Source organism: Macrobrachium nipponense, chromosome 35, assembly GCF_015104395.2.
Source record: "Macrobrachium nipponense isolate FS-2020 chromosome 35, ASM1510439v2, whole genome shotgun sequence".
NCBI classification, from domain to species: domain Eukaryota; kingdom Metazoa; phylum Arthropoda; class Malacostraca; order Decapoda; family Palaemonidae; genus Macrobrachium; species Macrobrachium nipponense.
In genome coordinates this window covers 15,879,082-15,902,188 of record NC_061096.1, presented here as the reverse complement: position 1 = coordinate 15,902,188, position 23,107 = coordinate 15,879,082, and the positions used below count along the sequence as shown (strand labels likewise).

Sequence of the window (23,107 nt, the reverse complement as noted above, 5' to 3'; positions counted from 1 at the left end):
ATATGTCAAGTTTATTATTATTATTATTATTATTATTATTATTATTATTATTATTATTATTATTATTATTATTATTATTATTATTATTATTATTATTATTATTATTATTATATTATTATTATTATTATTATTATTATTCAGAATATGAAACTTATTCATATGGAACAATCCTACAGGGGCCATTGACTTGAAATTCAAGCTTTCAAAGAATAAGTTGAGACCCCACTTTTTAAAAAAGAAAGTGACTGATATTTTGTTTATTAGATTTTAACTAGTAAAAATGATTTCAGCAACATCATTTGTATACTGCTACTAATAATGATAATTATAATTACAGGTGATGTAAAAGGTGGGACAACGGTAGAGACATCGTTGACCCCCACTGTTGCAGGCAGTGCAGGAAGGGTGTCCTCCGATGCCGGTTGGAGAAGCAGTGCTATCCCCTCCTCAGCAAGTGCCCTGCCATTCCCTATGGGCGATGGGGAGATGAGTAGCAGTGTTGGTGATGCTGAGGAAAGGCTCCTAAGGGGAGTTTCCCGGGGTTCAGGCTCTTACAGTAGGTTCCTCACATTGCATCGGCGGAGGAGAAGGAAACCACCGACACACCAGATGGAGAAACACCATAGGGCTCTTTTAGATGATCTCTACCATGGGCCTACGCAGGTGAGGAGGAAAAAATAGTGACAGTTAGATTTGGTGCAAGATTATGCAGAAAGAGATGGAAATTTGTGTGTGTGTGTGTGTGTGTGTGTGTGTGTGTTGACAGGGATTATTTGGCTGCTTGATTGAGATGAGAAAATGATTGTCATATTAAGAGAGATTGTCTGTGCATGCGTATGACAGTATGAATTTGTGAGATGGGCTTGCTTGCTGCAGTACTTCCATGGTTTGTCCAGGAATTTCAGGTTTTATTTGGTCATAATAGAAATACAGGAACTATATTGTATTTAGGACAAGTGCTGTTTTAGTTATTGCAAAAACGATTGTTTTATGTTTATAATTAGCATACATATTCATACTCCATTAACAGTCTTGAAGTCTGCATTTAATTTTATGCCTATTACTTATTGTTTCTGTCTTTTTTTTACTTTGTGAGTGCAGTGTTTGCAGGTTTCATCTTAGGTCTACAGTGTATAGTTAGACAAAGGTAAAGATTTGTATTTGATAGATGTAGTTTTGTAAATTGTAAATAATGAGCTTTGTTGAAAAATGAGTGCTGTATTCATCTCAAGGAGGCTTAAGGCTTAGTGAAGTGTTTTTGAGTGTAATAATCAGTAGGCTTGGTATTTGAAGTATTTAGAGGATTATGGTAATAGTATAAGAAAAAAAATACCAAACAAATTTGAAAGCTTTATCTGATAACACTCAGTAGCATTTTGAATTAAAATGGAATAGTGCATAGTTTTTTCAAACCTAAGTACAGTGTTGTATAAATCTCTTTTGAACATGATTGTATGAAAGCATTTGTGGTGAATTAAACTTGGTCCTTAGTCACACACCCATATCAAGTGTAGTGCAGTACTAAAAAAGGGATTTTGACGAAGGAAAAATCTATTTCTGGGTGATTGGCTCGTGTCGCCCTATGAAAGTAATCCTTAACATCATTCTTTCTAGGTAAAATTAGCCTAAAATTACCAGAGAAAAACAAAATTAAGAAAATGTCAGTAAAACTGACTCGCTCACTCTTAAAAAGAAGTGTCGGTATGATAGGGGTCCGCACCAGTGTGGAACACTACCACGAGACAAACACCAATTAGAACTTCCCTATCAGAATCCCCCCAAGAGAGAGCCGATACCAACGGGCGATGCAGCCTCTACTACTACTACTAGAGGACGCCACAGACAGCAGCGCCCCTAGCGGTCATCCTTAATTAAAACATAAATACATCTTGTCCTGCAAGGGGGGGGAAAACAAACCATAAAAAAAGGGATGGGTTTCATAGGGCGACACGAGCCAATCACCCAGAAATAGATTTTTTCTTCGTCTCAAAAATCCCTTTTCTGGGCTCAGCTCGTGTCGGCCTATGAAAGAGTACCAGAGAAACAGACAGATGGAAAAAGGAAAGGAAATAATGAAAAACAGATTAAAATGATGGATATAATATAAGTAAATCAAATACAGCATACAAATTAAGCACTTAAACTAACTTATTACAATAATCAATAACAGAATGCTAGTAAACTTAAAGTACTTAAATGGTAGATAATAAAAATTATAAATATGCATGTAAAATAAGGAATTTTTGGATTTACTTAATTAGAATATATAATTACAAATATATACATACATGTGTCCTACCCTAGCATAAAAATAAGGGTAGGTACACTCAAGTCCATCATTAATACAATTAATACAATTAATTCAAATATATACAAACACATTGTGACTGAAACTTATCACAAACCCAATGGAGAATTTATAAACAAACATATTGTGGCCTACCTAGCATAAAATAAGGGTAGGGAACACTGAAGTACATATTAGTACAAGGGTGGTTGTCCCTAGCAAAAAAAATAAGGGACAAACCACTATAAGACACAACGGCTAAGGCTATGATGTTGAGTAGCCTGACGATAGGTTGAGGCATGTTGGTTGAAGTAGGTAGAAAGGAGACCTGGATCAATACTACAACTACTAAGCAGTATCAGGGGAAACTATGTTTCCCGCTGCTACTGCTGAAAACTTTAAAGATTCCAAGGACTTTAAATAATGCCGTTTAAAGACTGTCGGGGATTTCCATCCAGTATACTTTCTAAGATCCTCAAGTTCATATGTTGGAAATAATTAATTGAGGTGGCTACTCCCCTGATATCATGTGCTTTTGGGAATGACTCAGGGTTGGCTTGTTTAATGAAGTAAAGGATTTGTTGTCTAATGCCTTTAACTGATAAAGTACCACCTTTTTCTCTCATGAAGAGAGCACCCGAGGATCTAGAAGAAGTACGAGATAGAAAGGCTCTAAGAGTTGATACTGGGCAGAGAGAAGGATCCTGTGGAAGTGGGATAACCTTCCAAGGAGCCCACCTTGCAAGAGGATCTTCATTTTTGGCTAAAAAGCTACGATCCGGAGCCAGTAGAACTTCTCCTGATGGGAGGAATTCCACATGACCCGCATCCCTGGATAGAGCCGACAGTTCTGAAATTCTAGCTCCTGAGGCTAGGCTTAATAAGATAATGTCTTCCTCAGGAGCATTATGAATGTACAAGATGAGTGTCAGTATCTGAAGCTAGTTTGAGGACATCATTTAAGAACCATGAACTGTAGTAGGCCTCTGAGAAGGTCTAAGTCTAGCACAGGCTTTAGGGATAGATGTGAAATAAGAATCAGTCAAATCTATCTGAAAACCTACCTGAAAGATTTTCTTCAAAGCCGACTTATGAGTGGTAATCGTGCTAGCTGCTAAACCTTTTTCAAATAAGGATCTGAAAAAGGAAAAATATAGCTAAATTAACTGTCATGGTTGTAGTGTTCGATTCTCTCAAGAAAGATGCTAATTTTTAACAGCTGAGTCCATATTGTCTAATGGTTGACTCTCTCTTATCTGATTCTAGGAAGAGAATATTCTGTGGATCAATTGTCAGCATCTTTATTAGCCGCAAACTTCATGAAGTCCATTAAAAAGTTAGGGTCCTGAGAGTTCCTGAGGAAGCGAAACACAGTCCTCATTTGTACTGATTGTGATAGTTTGGGATTGGGGATCCGTTGAGGTCGGAGACCCAATTCCAAAAGAAGAGGATACCAGTTGCTCTTGGGCCAGTCCGGTGCAATCAGAGCTACTATCCCTTTGAAAGACCTTAGTTTGTCTAGGACTTTCAAGAGAAGATTCACTGGAGGAAAACATAAATTCTCCTCCACTGATTCCAATCCAACGACAGGGCGTCCGTGGCATAAGCCAGAGGGTCCAGGTTGGGGGCACATAGCAAGGGAGCTTGTGGTTCGCTTGTGAGAGGCGAAGAGATCCACTTGGAGACCTGGGACTCTCCGGCTTACCCACTGGAATGACCCGACGTCCAGAGACCACTCTGATTCCAGAGGAACTGACCGGGACAGGGCGTCTGCTATCACTTTCTTACTCCTGCCAGGTGAGTGGCAGACAGATGCCATTTGTGTTTGCTTGCTATGCAAAGATGGCTATCATGACATGGTTCACATGCTTGGATTTGACCCCTCCTCTGTTGATGCAATGAACTACCACTGCACTGTCCAAAACTAGCCTTAGATGAGACTTCTTCGGGGGAAGCAGTCTCTTCAGAGTAAGAAATACTGCCATTGCTTCCAACACGTTTATGTGGAGCTGGCGAAATTGAACTGACCAAGTCCCATGAACCTGTTTGAACTGAGGAGTATCCCCCCCACCCGGACAGGGATGCATCCGTGTGAATGGTTAACACTGGGAGGGATATTGAAGGGTACTTTTCTTGGCTTAAGTTCTTTACTTTTGACCAAGGCCGTAGTTGGTTGCGGAGGATCTGTGGGATTACTGACAAACTTGTCTCGATATTGGAGTTTGCTTTTGACCGCCAAATTCGATTTATATCTTTCAGCCTTGCTTTTCAGAAGGATATCTGTTACCGAAGCAAACTGAAGAGACCCTAGGATTCTCTCCTGGTTTCTTCTTGACGTTTGTTTGCATTTGAGAAATTGCCTGACAGATTTTGCTATTTCCTTCCGTTTGACCACTGGAATTGATAGATTGTGGGAGGACAAATCCCATTGGATTCCTAGCCACTGAAAACGAGATTCCGGGAATAAGTCTGGATTTCGTTTTGTTTATCTGGAACCCAAGATGTTCCAGAAAGTGAACTACCTTTTGGTAGCTTTGAGACATTCCTCGACTGTTGGTGCCCAGATCAACCAATCGTCGAGGTATGCCGCTACCATGATTCCCTGAGCTCTCAATGTTGTACAACCACTTCTGCTATCTTTGTGAATACCCTGGGGGCTACATTCAGACCGAAGGGCATCACTTTGAATGAGAATGTCTGATTTCCTAGCCTGAATCCTAGGAATGGGCGGAAGTGCCTGGCTATAGGGATATGATAGTATGCGTCTGTAAGATCGATGGAGCATGTGACGGCTCCACGCGGAAGTAAGGGTCCTTACTTGCGAGAGGGTAAGCATCTTGAACTTGTCGCAGCGAATGAAAGAGTTTAGCTTTGACAAGTCTAAGAAATTACCCTTCTTTTTGTTGAGCCTTTCTTTGGCACGCTGAATAAGCGACCTTGAAATTTTAGATGTTTGACTCTCGCAATAGCTCCTTTCTGAAAGGAAGTTTCTTCGCGTAATCTATCAATTCCTTTGACGGTATCTGATGAAATGATTTGATTGGAGGAGGATCTTGGATCCAGCTCCAGCCTAATCCTTTGGACACTATGCTCTGTGCCCAACTGCTGAACCCCCACCTGTGGCGGAAGAGGAACAGCCTCCCTCCTACTGGGGAGCTCATTGCTGATGGGCGGGTTGGCCACCACGCCCTCCTCTGAACTGCTTACTCCTTGTGCCCCTTCCTGCGCCACGGTGACGAAAGTAACCTCTCGCCCTACCCCTCGGTTGAGAGTAGCCTTGAGCCTCATAAGCAGGGTTAAAGGCAGGCGAGATAGCGTAGGAAGTCGAAGGTTGCGATTGCTGGGGCACCAGGAGGAAAGGCTGGGTTTGCTTAGATGTAGCAGGTTGTCCCTGTTGGGTAACTGGGACTGCCTGCCACAAACGCTGCTGATGCTGGAGTTTTTTATATGGCTGGAACCTCTTACCAGCCTTCTTTGGTTTCTTGCCAGCAGTGGGAACGGATTCCTGTTTCCTCTTAGAGGAAATTACCCCACCTAGCTCTAAGGCTCTGGTTGAGTCTAGCAGCTTTCGTGGTGGACTTCGTTCACTGCGGACTCTGGGAAGAGATCCGCTCCCCACATGCTCGCAGCCAAGAGTCTATTAGGCTCGTGCCTGATAGTGCACTCTTGAAGAACATGCTTGCGACAGTTCCTCCTGGCTTGGAAGAAGTCAAAGGCGTCTAACAGAACCGTCTGAAACTGCGATTTCGCCAGGATCTTGAACAGCGGTTCGTTAGCGTATGAAAGAGCAGCCATTTCCGTAACGACAAGAGAGTTAAGGGACCTGCCAAACCTAGTTCGCGCATCGAACTCCTGCCTGGATTAGGGAATCCGGCAGCCTAGGTAACTTCTCACCGAACTGGTCATAGCGCAGTCCGCTTGAGTTTACCCAGCGTGAAAGTAGCTGGCAGGTTTTCCCATAACTCTCCGAAGGCGGGGAAGAGTGGAGAAGTAGACTCCGACTCTCTCAACTGTGGAACGGGATCATCCTTGAGGACTGCCTGAAGAGCCTTCTCCCACCAATTTCGTGGCGAACGGAGAGAGACCTCCTCTTCCGTCGCGAAAATAGTGAAGGGGCTCTTATAGGCCTGGAGTCTAGTGTTAGTACACTCCCAGTCCTCAAGGCAGTGAACCCATTCCCGTTGGGGGCGTGATCTCTACTGTAGAGGACTGACTCCTTCGAGATCTTGTCCTCTCTCGTAAGAGCCGTTGGGCGTCAGCCTAGCATACCCGATGAAAGGCTGTGACAGACCCGGAGGATAGAACTCGAAGTCCTCAATCCTTCGAGTGCCAAACTCCGGGATCGAAATCATCCCGTCCTTAAAAGGAGCGTAGGCCGCTACTCTCCATGGATTGTCCCATAGAAAGAAAGCTGGCAAGGAGTCGTAAGGCGGAAGTTGGAGAATCCCCGTGCTAGAAGCAGGGGAGACTGGGGGAGGAGCCTGGGATAGCCCAGCTACCCGATCCTCATTCTCTCTCATTCTATTAGAGAGTTTTTTCCTGGACCGTCTGTCCAGTTTGAGACAGACTGCTCGACAATTGCAGCGAACATCTGCTCAAAACGTGTTCCCAACAAGCTGAAATTTGGGAACCTACCATCACTCCTACCTGCTCCATCATTCCTGGTGAGACAGGAGAGGGAACGCAGGAGCTGGTGCTTGCCACCCCTGCCGGCATAGCCGGAGAGGGGGCAGCGGAGGCGGGAGAAGGCAGCGACTCGGAGGTAGCGCGAGCCTTCTCCTTCGAAGCCTTGCTTCTGGAGCTCTTCGACTGGGAAGAAGCTCGGCTTAGCCTTCCACTTCCACCGCGTCGGCGTATGAAGTCGATGACTTCCTGGCCGAAGAAGACGAAGACGACTTCCCTAGAAGTCGTCTTAGACAAGGTCTTCGGTTCTCTCCTTCCCTTCTCCTTAGGAGGGTACAGAGAGAGAGGGAGTGCGGCTAGGGATCTCGGATCCCGGAAAGCCTGGAAAAGAGGCGGAAGAATAAGAAGGGACAGGAGAAGATCCAGGAGGAGCGCCCAAGGAAAGACCTTGGGCGCCCGACAAACCTACCTCAACCAACAAATCCTCACTTACTACCGCCATCGGCTCGAGATTCAGGTCCAGGGCGGCGACGTCCGGAACTGACTCCTGGGAGGCTACGACCCCCAAACGAATGGCTGGAGTTCTTGTTGGATGGTGGCTATCACGGGGGCGGCGGACAAGGGGTCGACGTAGCCCGTCGACTTGCCCGCAGGGAAGATCTGGATGGCCAGCTTCCTATCCAATATGTAGGGCTGGTTCCCTTGGCGGCGTTTTTTCCCAAAGCCGCCACCCACGCTTTTCAGGGTGGCGAGGGCGACTTCCCTCACGACCGCTAGCCTGAAAGAAAGGCTGGATTAGCTACCAATTGCGGACAGGGTTAACAAACTTACGAACTAGAAGTTGTTAGTAAATTCATAAGTAACCTCATAATGGACTTACCCCATCCCCCAGCTGAGCGACCAGGTCGTAGCATATAGCGCAGGCCTCGGGTTTTTGCGGGGTGCCAGACGATCGACGCGTTGTGACGAAGTGGCACACGGGGCGTGAGACCTGCACTCGTCATGTCCACAGGGGTCATACAGCGTCGCATTACAGGCGAGGACCTGGCAGTTGGTAGCCTGTAAGTGAAAACGTACATGAGTACAGAGTAAACACTTACAGCTAACATATGCTCCGCTGGTGCCGGAGCGATAAAGTTAGATAAAACCAGAGCCCCGCTAAAATACATGTGGTAACCAGGTTGGAAGATAGGCTATGGCTCCGCTAATGGCGGAGGCACAAGAATCAACCCAATAGGAGTGATGTAATGGAAACCACGACGGACAATGGCGGGGATGGTTGATAAAATGAATAATAATAATACACAATTCATTGTAAAATATCTTATAATAGGGTATATATCCTTAAAGTAGCAAAATAACAACATTAAAACAACTTCTCTCCACCCGTTCTACTAGAAGAGTGCGTAGGTAAGGGTAAGCTCCCTTCCGGTTAGCTGGGGAGAGATATAAGGATATAGTAGGCAAGCAATCGACCATCCATAGCACCCACCTGCCCGCTAGCGGAGCCAATATCCTATAACCAAAGGGCCCCGGCTGCGACGGAAGGCTCCTTTCGTATCGTAAGGGAGGTGGCTGAGTAATGGGGAGGGGGGGATGGAGGTCCCGGCGAAACACGGCGGGAGCGAGGAAAAGGGGGGAGGGATGGCCTACATCCTCCCCACCTCACCAACTACCCGTTATGGAGACCCCCGGACCCACCCGGTACCAAACAAAGTGGTCGCCCTATACCCCCCTGCTGGCGGAACCCCCACCCCGGTCACCCTCCGAGAGTGTGAGAGAAAGGCGATGAGGTTGTTATGACAACCAAGGGGTCCCCCAGCTCCTCCCTACATCAGAGGGGGAGGGAAGGGGCAGGGTAAGGTGCTATAGTACACGTGACCGCAAGTGGCCTAGGCCGCGAGCAACACAACCGTGGTAGGGCCACGTGACCAAGCTGTACCAACATGTGGAACAAGCACCTAGGCTAGCCTAACACCCTAAATAAAAACATACATCGAAAAGGGGGAAGAGACACTTTTAGTAAAAGAGAAAGAAGCCCAGGAGGAGGCAGACTGTTCCGAGAAACAGAACGGACCTACTCGGAGCCAGCGATAGCCGATGTAGAGCAAGAGCCGGGGAGATGCTGGGCCGAAAATAATAATAATAGCCCTAAATACCAAGCTAAGAGAAATGGTAGGAGGGCTGAACTAGCTAAAACTCGATGTAAACAATGAATGTGAAAAAGTAAGCCCATAAGCATAAGAAGTCCCAGTATGGAGGACCGGGAATTCTTACGAGGCGGCATGGCCGCCACGAGACAACCGAGGAACCGTATTTGACCTAGGAAAATACTGGTACCCGGAGATAAAATTACAGTAAAATGTTACTTATGAGTTACTTAACTAGCCGTGGCGATAGCAGAGCGTTCCATGATTCCAAAAACGGATAATCCCAAGAAAAAACACGAGCACAAGAAAATGGCGACTTGTCGCTGGTGCTAAAAATTAAGGATGACCGCTAGGGGCGCTGCTGTCTGTGGCGTCCTCTAGTAGTAGTAGTAGAGGCTGCATCGCCCGTTGGGTATCGGCTCTCTCTTGGGGGGATTCTGATAGGAAGTTCTAATTGGTGTTTGTCTCGTGGTAGTGTTCCACACTCGCCCCTATATCATACCGACACTTCTTTTTAAGAGTGAGCGAGTCAGTTTTTTACTGACATTTTCTTAATTTTGTTTTTCTTTTTCTGGTAATTTTAGGCTAATTTTACTAGAAAGAATGATGTTAAGGATTACTTTCATAGGCCGACACGAGCTGAGCCCAGAATAGGGCCTAGTTTCAGCTGAACAAAATAAAAAATGAAATAAAATAAAATCTCTGAAGAAGTAGATTTAAGTATGTACATTAAATAGTTCTGCTTCAAAGTTGAAGCATCATTTTCTCTTATAGACCATATTTAAATTAAATTTCACAAAATTATGTAAATGGAGGGTGGTCATATATGTGTGAAAAGAATAATGTGATACATTATTCTTTTCATACTTTAGTTTATGTAATGAGATTAAGTTTGAACAACTCAGGTTCAGAAGCTATAAAATTGATTGAATTTTAAACACCTTAGATTTTTGTACAAGAAAACATTGATTCAAGGTACATTGTATTTTTTCCATGAAGGATAACAGCCATAAATTTAGGAATATGAATGAGACCTTGAGACCTGATGCTTGATATAGAGAATAAAATTTTTACGATATAAATAATTTCATTCTTTGAGGTATGGAATTTTTGGTATTGTGTATCACTGGTGCCCCCAGAAAAGAAAACTGATTTTTAAGAATCTCTCAGTTACGACATTGTTTCAAAAAAATTCTTCAGCCTAATTTTGGCTTGAGTGTTCATTCAAACATTCATTTATGTAAAATAAGAGTAAGGCTCAAGTTGAAACTATATTTCCAATATTAGGAAATTAACATTCATTAAAAACTTTGGATGTTTTTAATCAAATAATAATAATAATAATAATAATAATAATAATAATTATTATTATTATTATTATTATTATTTTTCATTTTTTTTTTTTTATCACAGTCCTCCAATTCAACTGGGTGGTATTTATAGTGTGGGGTTCCGGGTTGCATCCTGCCTCCTTAGGAGTCCATCACTTTTCTTACTATGTGCGCCGTTTCTAGGATCACACTCTTCTGCATGAGTCCTGGAGCTACTTCAGCGTCTAGTTTTTCTAGATTCCTTTTCAGGGATCTTGGGATTGTGCCTATGATTATGGGTACGATTTCCACTGGCATATCCCATATTCTTCTTATTTCTATTTTCAGATCTTGATACTTATCCATTTTTTCCCTCTCTTTCTCTTCAACTCTGGTGTCCCATGGTATTGCGACATCAATGAGTGATACTTTTCTTCTTGACTTTGTCAATCAAGTCCCACGTCTGGTCTATTTGCACGTATCACCCTATCCATTCTGATACCATAGCCCCAGAGGATCTTTGCCTGATCGTTTTCTATCACTCCCTCTGGTTGGTGCTCGTACCACTTATTACTGCAAGGTAGCTGATGTTTCTTGCACAGGCTCCAGTGGAGGGCTTTTGCCACTGAATCATGCCTCTTTTTGTACTGGTTCTGTGCAAGTGCCGGGCATTCGCTTGCTATGTGGTTTATGGTTTCATTTTTCGTATTGCACTTCCTACATATGGGAGAGATGTTATTACCGTCTATCGTTCTTTGAACATATCTGGTTCTTAGGGCCTGATCTTGTGCCGCTGTTATCATTCCTTCAGTTTCCTTCTTTAGCTCTCCCCTCTGTAGCCATTGCCTTGTGTCATCGCTGGCTAGTTCTTTAATCTGTCTCATGTATTGTCCGTGCATTGGTTTGTTGTGCCAGTCCTCTGTTCTGTCTGTCATTCTCCTGTCTCTGTATATTTCTGGGTCTTCGTCTACTTTTATTAGTCCTTCTTCCCATGCACTCTTTAGCCAACTCTTGTTTTCACTGGTTTTCAGATATTGCCCCAGTGCTCTGTTTTCGATGTTGACGCAGTCCTCTATACTTAGTAGTCCTCTCCCTCCTTCCTTTCGTGTTATGTATAGTCTGTCCGTATTTGCTCTTGGGTGTAGTGCTTTGTGTATTGTTCATATGTTTCCTGGTTTATGATCTATGATGCAGAGTTCTGCCTTCTTCCATTCCACTATTCCTGCACTGTATCTGATTATTATTATTAGATTATTATTATTATTATTATTTTTTTTTTTTTTTTTTTTTTTTTTTTTTTTTTTTTTTTTTTTTTTTTTTTTTTTGCTCTATCACAGTCCTCCAATTCGACTGGGTGGTATTTATAGTGTGGGGTTCCGGGTTGCATCCTGCCTCCTTAGGAGTCCATCACTTTTCTTACTATGTGCGCCGTTTCTAGGATCAACACTCTTCTGCATGAGGCCCGGAGCTACTTCGAGCGCTCCCTAGTTTTTTTTCCAGATTCCTTTTCAGGGATCTTGGGATCGTGCCTAGTGCTCCTATGATTATGGGTACGATTTCCACTGGCATATCCCATATCCTTCTTATTTCTATTTTCAGATCTTGATACTTATCCAGTTTTTTTCCCTCTCTTTCTCTTCAACTCTGGTGTCCCATGGTATTGCGACATCAATGAGTGATACTTTCTTCTTGACTTTGTCAATCAACGTCACGTCTGGTCTGTTTGCACGTATCACCCTATCCGTTCTGATACCATAGTCCCAGAGGATCTTTGCCTGATCGTTTTCTATCACTCCTTCAGGTTGGTGCTCGTACCACTTACTTACTGCAAGGTAGCTGATGTTTCTTGCACAGGCTCCAGTGGAGGGCTTTTGCCTACTGAATCATGCCTCTTTTTGTACTGGTTCTGTGCAAGTGCCGGGCAATTCGCTTGCTATGTGGTTTATGGTTTCATTTTTCGTATTGCACTTCCTACATATGGGAGAGATGTTATTTCCGTCTATCATACTTTGAACATATCTGGTTCTTAGGGCCGGATCTTGTGCGCTGTTATCATTCCTTCAGTTTCCTTCTTTAGCTCTCCCCTCTGTAGCCATTGCCAATTGTCATCGCTGGCTAGTTCTTTAGTCTGTCTCATGTATTGTCCGTGCATTGGTTTGTTGTGCCAGTCCTCTGTTCTTTCTGTCTTTCTCCTGTCTCTGTATATTTCTGGGTCTTCGTCTACTTTTATTAGTCCTTCTTCCCATGCACTCTTTAGCCACTCGTCTTCACTGGTTTTCAGATATTGCCCCAGTGCTCTGTTTCGATGTTGACGCAGTCCTCTATACTTAGTAGTCTCTCCCTCCTTCCTTTCGTGTTATGTATAGTCTGTCCGTATTTGCTCTTGGGTGTAGTGCTTTGTGTATTGTCATTTGTTTTTTTCCTGGTTTTCTGATCTATGCTGCGGAGTTCTGCCTTCGTCCATTCCACTATTTCCTGCGCTGTATCTGATTACTGGCACTGCCCATGTGTTTATGTTTTTATCATATTTCCGGCGTTGACTTTTGACTTGAGTATCGCCTTGAGCTCTGCATATATTCTTTCCTGATCGTGTCCTTCAATCTCTTGGTGTTTTATATCCCCTCCTTCCATTATTCCCAGGTATTTGTATCCTGTCTCATCTATGTGTTTGATGTTGCTCCCATCTGGTAGCTTTATCCCTTCAGTTCTCGTTACTTTGCCTTTTTGTATGTTGACTAAGGCGCATTTTTCTATTCCAAACTCCATCCTGATGTCCCCAGATACAATCCTTACAGTCTGGATTAGGGTATCTATTTCCTTGATGCTCTTACCATACAGCTTGATGTCGTCCATGAACATCAGATGGTTGATTATGTTGCCTCTTTTCTTGAGTTGGTACCCGGCATCCATCTTCTGTAGTACTTTTGTCAATGGGAATCATGGCTACTACGAAGAGTAGTGGGGACAGTGAGTCGCCCTGGAAGATCCCTCTCCCTGATATTAACCTCTGCTAGTCTTATTCCAGAGCTTGTAAGTATTGTATTCCAGTTGCGCATTGTATTTTTGAGGAAGCTGATGGTATTTTCCTCTGCCCCATATATTTTCAGGCATTCTATTAGCCATGTGTGTGGTATCATGTCGAAGGCTTTCTTATAGTCTATCCATGCCATGCTTAGGTTGGTTTTCCTTCTCCTACTGTTCTTCATTACCATTTTGTCTATCAGGAGCTGGTCTTTTGTGCCCCTACACTTCCTTCTGCAGCCTTTCTGTTGGTGGGGGATGGTGGTTTGTCTCCTCTAAGGTAGTTGTATAGCCTTTCACTGATGATACCTGTTAGTAACTTCCACATTATTGGTAGGCAGGTGATAGGCCTGTAGTTACTGGCTATATTTCCCTTACTCTTGTCTTTTGTACTAAGGATGTTCTTCCTGTGGTCATCCATTTGGGTGCTTGGTGATTTGAGATACAATGCTGGAGTTGTTCTGCTATTCGTGGTGTAGGGCCTTGAAGTTTTTGAGCCAGTATCCATGGACTTCATCGGGACCTGGGGCTTTCCAGTTTGGCATTTTCTTTAGTTGGTGTCTGACTGTGTCTGTCGTGAATGTCTGTGATCTTTGTTTTATTCTCCCTGTTTCTTCTTCCTTGACTTCCTGGAGCCATGTTGCATGTTTGTTGTGTGATACCGGATTGCTCCATATGTTTCCCAGAGTCTCTTACTTGGTTCGGCTTCAGGAATTTCTGGGTGGTTGTCTTCCCCTCTTAGTTGGCTGTATAGTCTTTTCTGGTGGTTCCGAATAGTTTGTTCTGTTGATATCCCTTATTCCTGTTCATGTACCGTTGGATCTTGTGTGCTTTGGCCTTTAAGCCTCTGTTTTTACATCTTCTATTGTGTTGTTTAGTCCCCTCTCTTGTACTTTGTATTTCTCGTTGAGTTCCTCCCTTGTTTTCTTGCTTCTTAGCCTTTTTTCTGCCATCTCTTTCAGTTTACTCAAGTCAGATCTCATCACCATGATTTGCTTTTCCAGGCGCCTTTTTCCAAGGGAGGTTGCTGTTTTGGTTTCTGTTGGGTTGGTTGTTGCAGGTGGTTGTTGGTGTTCGAATTCCCCATCAGTTCTGCTACTAATCTTGCTCCTGCATATGTCAAGTTATTTGTTTCTGTGATACTGGTGGTGTGTATTAGGCCCATTATTTCATTGACCTCACTTGTTTTCTCCCTTAATTTCTTGGTGTTGTAGGCTTTCATGGAGGGGATCTTTGTTCTCTCTGTATCTGGCTCCATCCATTGTCTAATCTTTTCTACCCATTCCGTCCTCTCTGTTACTTCGTCGGTGTTTCTTCGTGTGTCGTCTTTGATACCTCATCCTCCCTGTCGTCTTCTGTGGCATCGTCTCTCAGTTCGTCTTCGTGTAATTCGTTGTCGTGTGACATTTCCCTTTCCAGTTCTTCTCTTTCTGTTGGGGAGAGCCAGTTCTTTTTCTTTATGTTCCTTACTTGGTCTGCCAGCCTCTGCTCTGTTTGGGGGGTGTTTTATTCCTCTCATTCCAGATGTTGACCAATCTTCTTCTATATCCTCTCTCCGTCGGGTTGCTTCTGATGTAGCATCTCCATATTTCCTTATTTTCTTCTCTTGTCCCATTTCTTCCTTTTTGCCTCTGTAGCTCCAATCTCAGGCTGTTGATTACTGTCGTTGTGGTGATCAGTTGCTGGATGACGACCTCCAAGTACCTGACCATCTTCCCCTACAATTGGGTTGAATACCTGGTTGCCGGACGAAGCTCCTCTGTTGCCAGAGGTTCCATTTACGTCGTTGTCGTTTATTCCTTCATTTCTTTCCATCATTGCTGAGTTTTGCTATTTAACCCATAGCTGGACCCTACCCCATCAGGGATAGGTACTCATTTACAGCTGAGTAGACTGAGGAAATTATGGTAAAGATCCTTTCCCAAGGAATCAACGCCGAGGAGAGCGGTCACCCATCCAACGACTGACCAGCCCCAATGTTGCTTAACTTGACTTAAGTCTATTGACGACCTAACCCACTCCTCCACGGCGCCACATTATTATTATTATTATTATTATTATTATTATTATTATTATTATTATTATTATTATTAATTATTAATAATAATAATATCCACAATGTAAAAAATTATGGTAATGTAATTGTTAAGATGACAAGTTCTGATACAAGAGAAGTTGTCTTATGTATCCAAATTTTCACCAAGATACCTTCAGTCTTCACAGTAATATACCTCCAGTCTGCACAGTAATATAAGGGACAGTTGTGAGAGAAGCTGGCCCCAGGCGTAATGATAGTATACAGGTAGTCCCCGGGTTACGACGTTCCGAGGTTACGACGCTTTTCAATTATATTCATCAGACATTATTTCCATGAGTTGGAAGACTCGGATCTGCTTATATGAGAACTGTGAGGCTGGAGAGTGGAGATGACTTGAGATCTGTGAAAGTGAAACCACGAGAAAGATGTAACTGGTCCTGAGCATCTCACAGCATTAGAAGCGATGATGAGAGGATGGTAAACTGTATTGTATGTAGTATACAACTACTAATAGTTGAGTACTAAATGAAGGCAGTATTTTCTCAACCCTTATTTAGTTTAGGTTTCATCTTCATAATTAAAGATAGCTCTTTGAATTTTTAATTCTGAATTGAAATGATAAAATTTTAAAATCCCATAAATGACCTATACAAAAAATTTTGCAATCATTCCTGACGAGAAACCGGGGTTGGTTGGTCATAGCAGCAGTCTGTTTTTTCTACTAGTGGTTCTTTGAATATATCTACATGCAAAGAGTTTACAGTATAACTGAAAATAAACTGAAACAAAACCACTAGAAATGGTATTCTAGTGGATTTGTTTAGCATGACAATACATAAGGGAAGGTTTCATTTTCTCATTCTTCTTTTTTATTTATGATAATAAAATTAAGTTCATGTCTGATTTCTTTATCTGTTATGCAATATGAAAGAAAACTTAAGGTTCATAATTTTGGATAAAACTGTTTGTAGACAGTAGCAAATCCCTTCTGAAATCTATTGTTAAAGAAATGATTGCCAAATCCAGTCAATTTATGTCCATTTAATTTTGGTGGCTGCTTATACTATTGTCATAAAGAGTCATAATTGGGTTTCATGTAAAGGATTTTATAGTAAACTATATGTGTAAATCCTATTAGACACTGTGTAGCTACGATTTTCTCAGGCTGCTCTAAAGCTGCTTAGAAAAGTCTTCCATTCCCAGTCCTAAATTGGAAAATTTGCTAGGAAATACAAGTTATCTTTTATAGAAATAATGAGGATTAAAGCAAATATATTTGGTGGCATATAAAAGGGATTTTGACGTAGGAAAAATCTATTTCTGGGCGAGGAAGCCGTACAATTTGGGGAATAACTTGCTTGTGAGTTCATTATGTTAAAGAGTATCTTTTCCATTTAGTGTGTTGGTATACAGTGACTGGAAAATTGTCACATCAGCAGCACATTGTATAGAGAATTTCTTGACAACATAAAAAGTTCATCTTTATATGTTTATGGTGTCAGCTGAGCTTTTGTGGGCCCCAGCAGAGTTTGTAGACTCAGACCTTACTGGAAGAGAACTGTAAGAATGGTGGTTGAAGGTTAGTGCAGATTTATGGAAGATAAAGTGTTAGAAAGAGAGTAGCAGAAGTCCAAAGAGGGTCTTTGTATCACCCAGCTTTGTGTGTGTGTGTGAATATATGAAAGGCATATGTATATGTATGTGTATTTTTATATCTTATTTGATTTTATTGTAATATGTTCAGGGCATGAGACTGCAAACACCATATCCCACTTTTGTTGGTGAATTTCTCACCAATCACAGTGGTAGGGGCTCTTGTTATCTTTATTCAGCTTGCCACAGGAGTAAAAAGTGTGATTGATAGTGTTAGAATTAAAAACTACAATTTTTAGTAATGGACATAGGTTTCCAGTATGATCATATTTATTTCAGATGTGCATTTAATATACAGTTAAAACCTCTTATACATAATGATGGTTCAGAGCACAAGGGAACATGAGGTTGATTGTAAAATCATACTTAAACCTAATGATAAAAGCAAATATATCTCCAGGTACAGCTATATGTACTGTATAACATTGACCTTTTCTTACTCCCCACTTCCTGTTGGTGCTTGTTTAGCCTTTTTTGAAAATTATAGCCCTGCAGTCTTTCAATCCAGTTACTGCTTTGTTTTGTATCTGTTGCAAGTATTAACTTGAATTGCTCAGTTTAGATATTTGGTTCTCCTGTATTTCTGAGTTGAATAAAATAATCATATGTTGTATTTCTTTTTGCTGATATACTTGATAAGTTACTTGTCACATTACTCCTAGAATGTGTCATTTGATCTCAAAAATTAAAGCTTTGGAAATAATACTATTGAGGTGAAGAGTTAGTCAATTAAGCATTTCAGATTACTTTCAAGATAAATTCTTTTTTTTTTTTTTGCAGTGTGTACTGTCACAAGTGGGAGTATGGGAATTCAATGCTTTTGCCCTTGATAGTGTATGTGGAGGGCGACCTGTTTCGGTGCTTTGCGTTTATTTATTACACAAATATGGCCTCATCCAGCATTTCAATCTAGACACAGTTACTGTGTGGAAGTGTTTCAGTAAGTACTATTATTATTAGTTTTTGTTAAATGTGTTGATGTAAAAGTGGTACAATGAATATTTTAAAAATTTTGTTGTATTTCACTCATTCCTTCATGCATGATGCACCAGTTGGTATTTGTATCATTAGAATTTTTTTTTAATTCAAATGAAGATTTGACCAGAAACCTTAACATTTTCACATTACATAATTCGTATATGGTAATGGGTTTTGAGAATGTATACCCTTACTTTTAGCTTTAAAATTATATCAAATTATTTATTCATCCTGAGGTGGTGGTATTGTGAATTTCAGGTCTCATTGAGGATGGATATCATGCTTCCAATCCGTACCACAATGCCATACATGCCGCCGATGTTACTCAGGCCATGCACTGCTATTTGGAAGAGGAGAAGGTTGGTCAATTTTTTTGGTATTGTAGTGTAAAGCACTTAAAAACTGATACATTGGCATCTGTGGGTTAGTTTTTTCATCATGGCTTAATATTTATAGTCTCGTGCAATGAAAGTATTTATTGTAAATTACCAAAATAATGTTCCCTTAAATAAGAAAATGAAAAATTCTGAATGTTCAAGAGATTTTCAGTCTCAAAAGGTGGGAATGTAAAAAAAATATGCCTGACTTGAGAAGTACATGAGACCACTTCATATACTGTTTGTATTGACAGTTGTGGCTCAGCATACCTAATGTGACCATAATTTTAATCTCTTTTCTTTGAAAGTTGCTACACTAATGAATGGCATTTCTTCGGACAAAATGTTGTATAAAGAAACAATAAATAAACTGTTATAATAGGGATATAAAAAGATTAAAGCCTATTAAATTCAGTCTTGTAATCAGGGTACTGAAGTTCCAGTTTGACACATTAATTTTAGTTATAGAAGCAAAATTTTTATTCACAGTAAAAGAAAATTGTAACCTGGGATATTGCTGAACATCCTGTGTATTAATAACTTACTCATTACCTGTTGTTGGGATATGATTTGAAAATTGAAAATGCCATTGAATACAATAGTACTGACATAATGTATTCCAGGACATGATTCATTTTCATATTTCAGATTCGAGAACATATGACTCCTTTTGAGAAACTTGCAGCTCTTGTTGCTGCTGTGTGTCATGATCTTGACCATCCAGGAGTAAACCAACCATTTCTTATTGCCACAGATAATCACTTAGCTGCTTTGTATAAGGTAAGGAGAGTTCTTAAGTTTATTAATATGCACATTATGGGTATTGTATATAACATTAACTACTTGAATATGATGCTAACGTAACCTTGGAAAAAAAAAAAGATTCAGTGTACGTATTTTGAAATTCAAACCAAATACGTACTATATTAGAAGCTAACAGGTAGTCTTTACTGAAAATGATGCAGTAGAGTACCATATGCAGAAAATCGCCTTTCAACATTGGTTTAAGGTAAAATTTTAAATCATACTGTTAACATGATGTTATCCACATTTGACACTATAAATGCTGTGCGAACATTACATCATGACACAAATTACAGAGTATTTCTGGAATTTTGACGTTTGAATCCTTCAGAAAATGTTGTGTACAGCCTCTTTAGTTTATCCCCCATTTTTTATTTTTACAAAGCTACTGAGTTTTAGTTGATTTTAGTTCCAAGTGTATGGGAGTAATTCTTTGAGGTCTGTCAGTTTGTATATTTATTTCACGATGAACTTTAAATTGAAGGAGCATGTGTTTTTCAAATTTGGTCTTAAAAAAAAATATTTTGTTGGTAAGATAAAAATAGACATTTTCATGTACCATATGCTTATAAGAATGAAAATACGTATACTGAATGCGTACAGTAACTGAATTTTAATTTTTTGGCTGCTTTTTGCATTACAGTTGTAATAATTTCTCACATTTGATAAAATTTTTATTTAGAGAACATTTCTTAACCAGTATTTTGGTGGATAACAGCAAGTTTTGGGAAAACAAATGTAGGAAAGAAATTCAAAATGTTCAGTATTCTATAAAATTTATTACTAAAAGTCTATGTAAAACTTAACAAAACCCATTTTTATGAAGACTGAGAGAGCTTAAGTGAATATTTAATGTACTTGAGTAAAGTTATGTTCTATTAAATGTAGCTGTTTTTATAAAAAAAAAAAATTATAAGCTTCTCAGAAGTCCATTTTTATCCTTGATAGAACCTTAGTGTTCTTGAAAACCATCACTGGCGATGCGCAATGGGTTGTCTGTGGGAATCAGGGTTGTTGGATTCCTGGTCTCCCGATGATGTCAATACGCTTCAAGATATGATCCGTTCTCTCATCCTGGCTACAGATATTACAAGGCAACAGGAATTCCTCACAAGATTTCAGGTATGATTTTGCTTTTGACCATTTTTTTTATCATGCGGTATTAGTACAGTACGTATTAGTACAGGACGTATCTTAAAAATGCATTACATATGAGATTGCTGTATTCTATTTTGTAAAGACTTTTTGCTTAAATTGCAAATCTATGTGAGTAAGTTTATGATTACTAGATTCTGTTTGTGTCCATTTTTTTTAATCTAATTTGCTACAGTAAACAGCACTCGTGAAGAAAATGTTAGTTTTCTTAATAAAATATTCCATATTACAGAAATACTTAGATGGAGAAAGCTTAGACATGCGGGATCCAGACCATCGACATTTCTGCTTACAAATTGCTTTAAAATGTGCTGATATATGTAATCCCTGCCGGCCATGGGATATATCTCGCAAGTGGTCACACAAGGTAAGAGTACTGCCATAAACTCAGAAATTCATTAAATTTACTGTCATTTTATTTTTGTTCCAGTATATATAGCTTATGGATTATTTAAGTTAATTTTTTATTATTGTAATGTCAAAGGTATGTTAGGTAAGCTGTTATTCTCATATTCCTAGGGTCTCCCTCATTTTAAGCAGTGGGTTTCTCCTTTATAATCTTTATGAAGTTAAGCAACATCATATTCTTGTCCCATTTTACTTCAATATTATGTTAAAGTTTTGCGTTATGACTTTGGAAGTTAAATAGAAAGTGACAAGTGAAACTGATATGCAACAAACTTTATGAAAAAATTTGGAATCAAAATGTATAAAAAATCTCATAACATTTACCTACAAAAAGTGCGGCAATAATTCAGGAAAATGAATGGTACATTAATCAAGTTGTCAAGATATTGGGAATACATATGATCCTTGACCCCAAAGAAGTAAGTAACATATTAGGAGTCGGCAGCAAAAATAGGTCTTAATGAACATTTTCATAAAATGAAAACTGAAACTGAATCAAAATCACTAAACTTTGAAACAGTGGTAGATATACAGTGAACCCCCCCATATTCGTGGACTACAGATTCACAGACTGATTTCTCTCTGGAACATATTATAGGGCTGTTGCCTTTGTATAATAAGGCGCCCTGTGAGGTTATGTTAGACTTGCGATAATCTTATGCTAAGTCGGTTGGTTATGACTTCCATACTCATAGATTGTGTTGGGGTTTGATGATAACTTATGAAGTCAGTATCTTCTTTGGTTATGACGACGGAGATGTGTTAAACTCGGGATTATAGTTTCTAATTTCATTCGATCTCTTTCTGATGTGAGGTTTCTAGTAGAAAACACTGAGTACAAAAATACATCTATTCTTCTGAGATTATAAGATGAAATTGTACAAGTCTGCCAATGATGATGGCTGATCGAATTCTACATGATGAAGCTCAGATAAAAATGGACAGGTCTTCTAATGACGATGGCTTGATCGCTTCTCCTTCCAATCTGGTTTATAAATCATAAAGGAAGCAGACAGTAGCTCGAACATACGAACATACACACACATGACATGGATTACAAATCACGTAGGCCGTTTGAATTATAGGTCGCGGTGTTTGTCTTAAGCAGGAAGCTTGGATTACTATTTTCAAAACAAATGAATGACCACAGGTGACGTCACTAGACACTTGACTGAGTACAACACGTCATCTTAGCCTACTTTATTGTATACGTCATCTTAGCCTACTTATTGTCTCTCTGGTCTGATCACATTCCTGCTAGCAATCTGGTTTTAATTGGTCATAGTTTTAAGTTTTTATATATATGGAATAACATACCATATATTCTACTTATGTAACACTTACATAAATTGCTCGGTCGGCTACAAAACCAACCACTGAATATTACTCAAGCTTCACTTGCATTTTACTTATAGGAGTGTGATACAGACATTATGGTGAATATATATAGATATATAGAAAATATTTATAAGTAAAAAAAAAATTCATGTTGTACACAAATACAGATTCATGTTATAAGATATAAGACATATGCATATGATGATATTTGTAAATAATAGTGATCACGTGATATATAATGATACAGTTTTTCGCTTCAACTCATTAAGATACATATGCTACAGAAAATACTAATGTACTCCTGATAATTGCATAAAATAAAGATTAACATGATAAAAATCATATTTTAACTGATAAAAATCATATATGAAGTGATAAAAATTATTAATTTTTATGCTAACTGCTTCATTTATTTTTATGCTAACTGCAGTTATTGGTAAGATAAAAGGTAACAGATTGATTATAGGCTACCTGATTTATTTATACATATATATATATATTGATTCATGTAATTATGATCAATATATGTGCACTTAATACAACTGATTAACATAAATGACTATTCTAAGTGATTAATCTAGGTGCACTTTAAATAGATTCCTAGTGCGTACACGCACATATATTTCGATTCTGTTATTTATGATAATTTATATATATGGGATAAATGATACTTTATATATACGATACATGACCGAGGTTACACCCACTGCACATTTAACTAGCGTTCGAACAACTTTTCGACCATTACACAGTTCCAGACAACCACCTATATCCAAATGAAATGGCCAGTTCCAAATGGTTAAAAACAAGGGGAAATTGCCTGGGCAGGGTCCGACGTTCTATTTTGCGCCCATACTTGTCCTCTGCATCCTATGCCATACGAATACGTTCGCGATGAATAAAATCATCCCCAGCACGAGTCCTGCGCCAGCAAACGTAGAGTTGAATATCCTCTTGGTCATAAT

General features: G+C 40.0%; 1 protein-coding gene across 11 annotated transcripts in view; it reads left to right on the top strand.

The window, feature by feature from the left end:
- The window catches only part of LOC135208437 (uncharacterized), a 579,462-nt gene that overhangs the window by 380,999 nt on the left and 175,356 nt on the right, over nucleotides 1–23,107 (top strand). For all 11 annotated transcript variants that reach the window (XM_064240610.1, XM_064240608.1, XM_064240615.1 and 8 more), the window contains 6 exons: nucleotides 338–663; nucleotides 17,863–18,022; nucleotides 18,319–18,419; nucleotides 19,086–19,217; nucleotides 20,190–20,363; nucleotides 20,629–20,763. In XM_064240610.1, coding sequence (XP_064096680.1) covers nucleotides 338–663; nucleotides 17,863–18,022; nucleotides 18,319–18,419; nucleotides 19,086–19,217; nucleotides 20,190–20,363; nucleotides 20,629–20,763 — 1,028 coding nt within the window. The remainder of the gene's footprint in view (nucleotides 1–337; nucleotides 664–17,862; nucleotides 18,023–18,318; nucleotides 18,420–19,085; nucleotides 19,218–20,189; nucleotides 20,364–20,628; nucleotides 20,764–23,107) is intronic.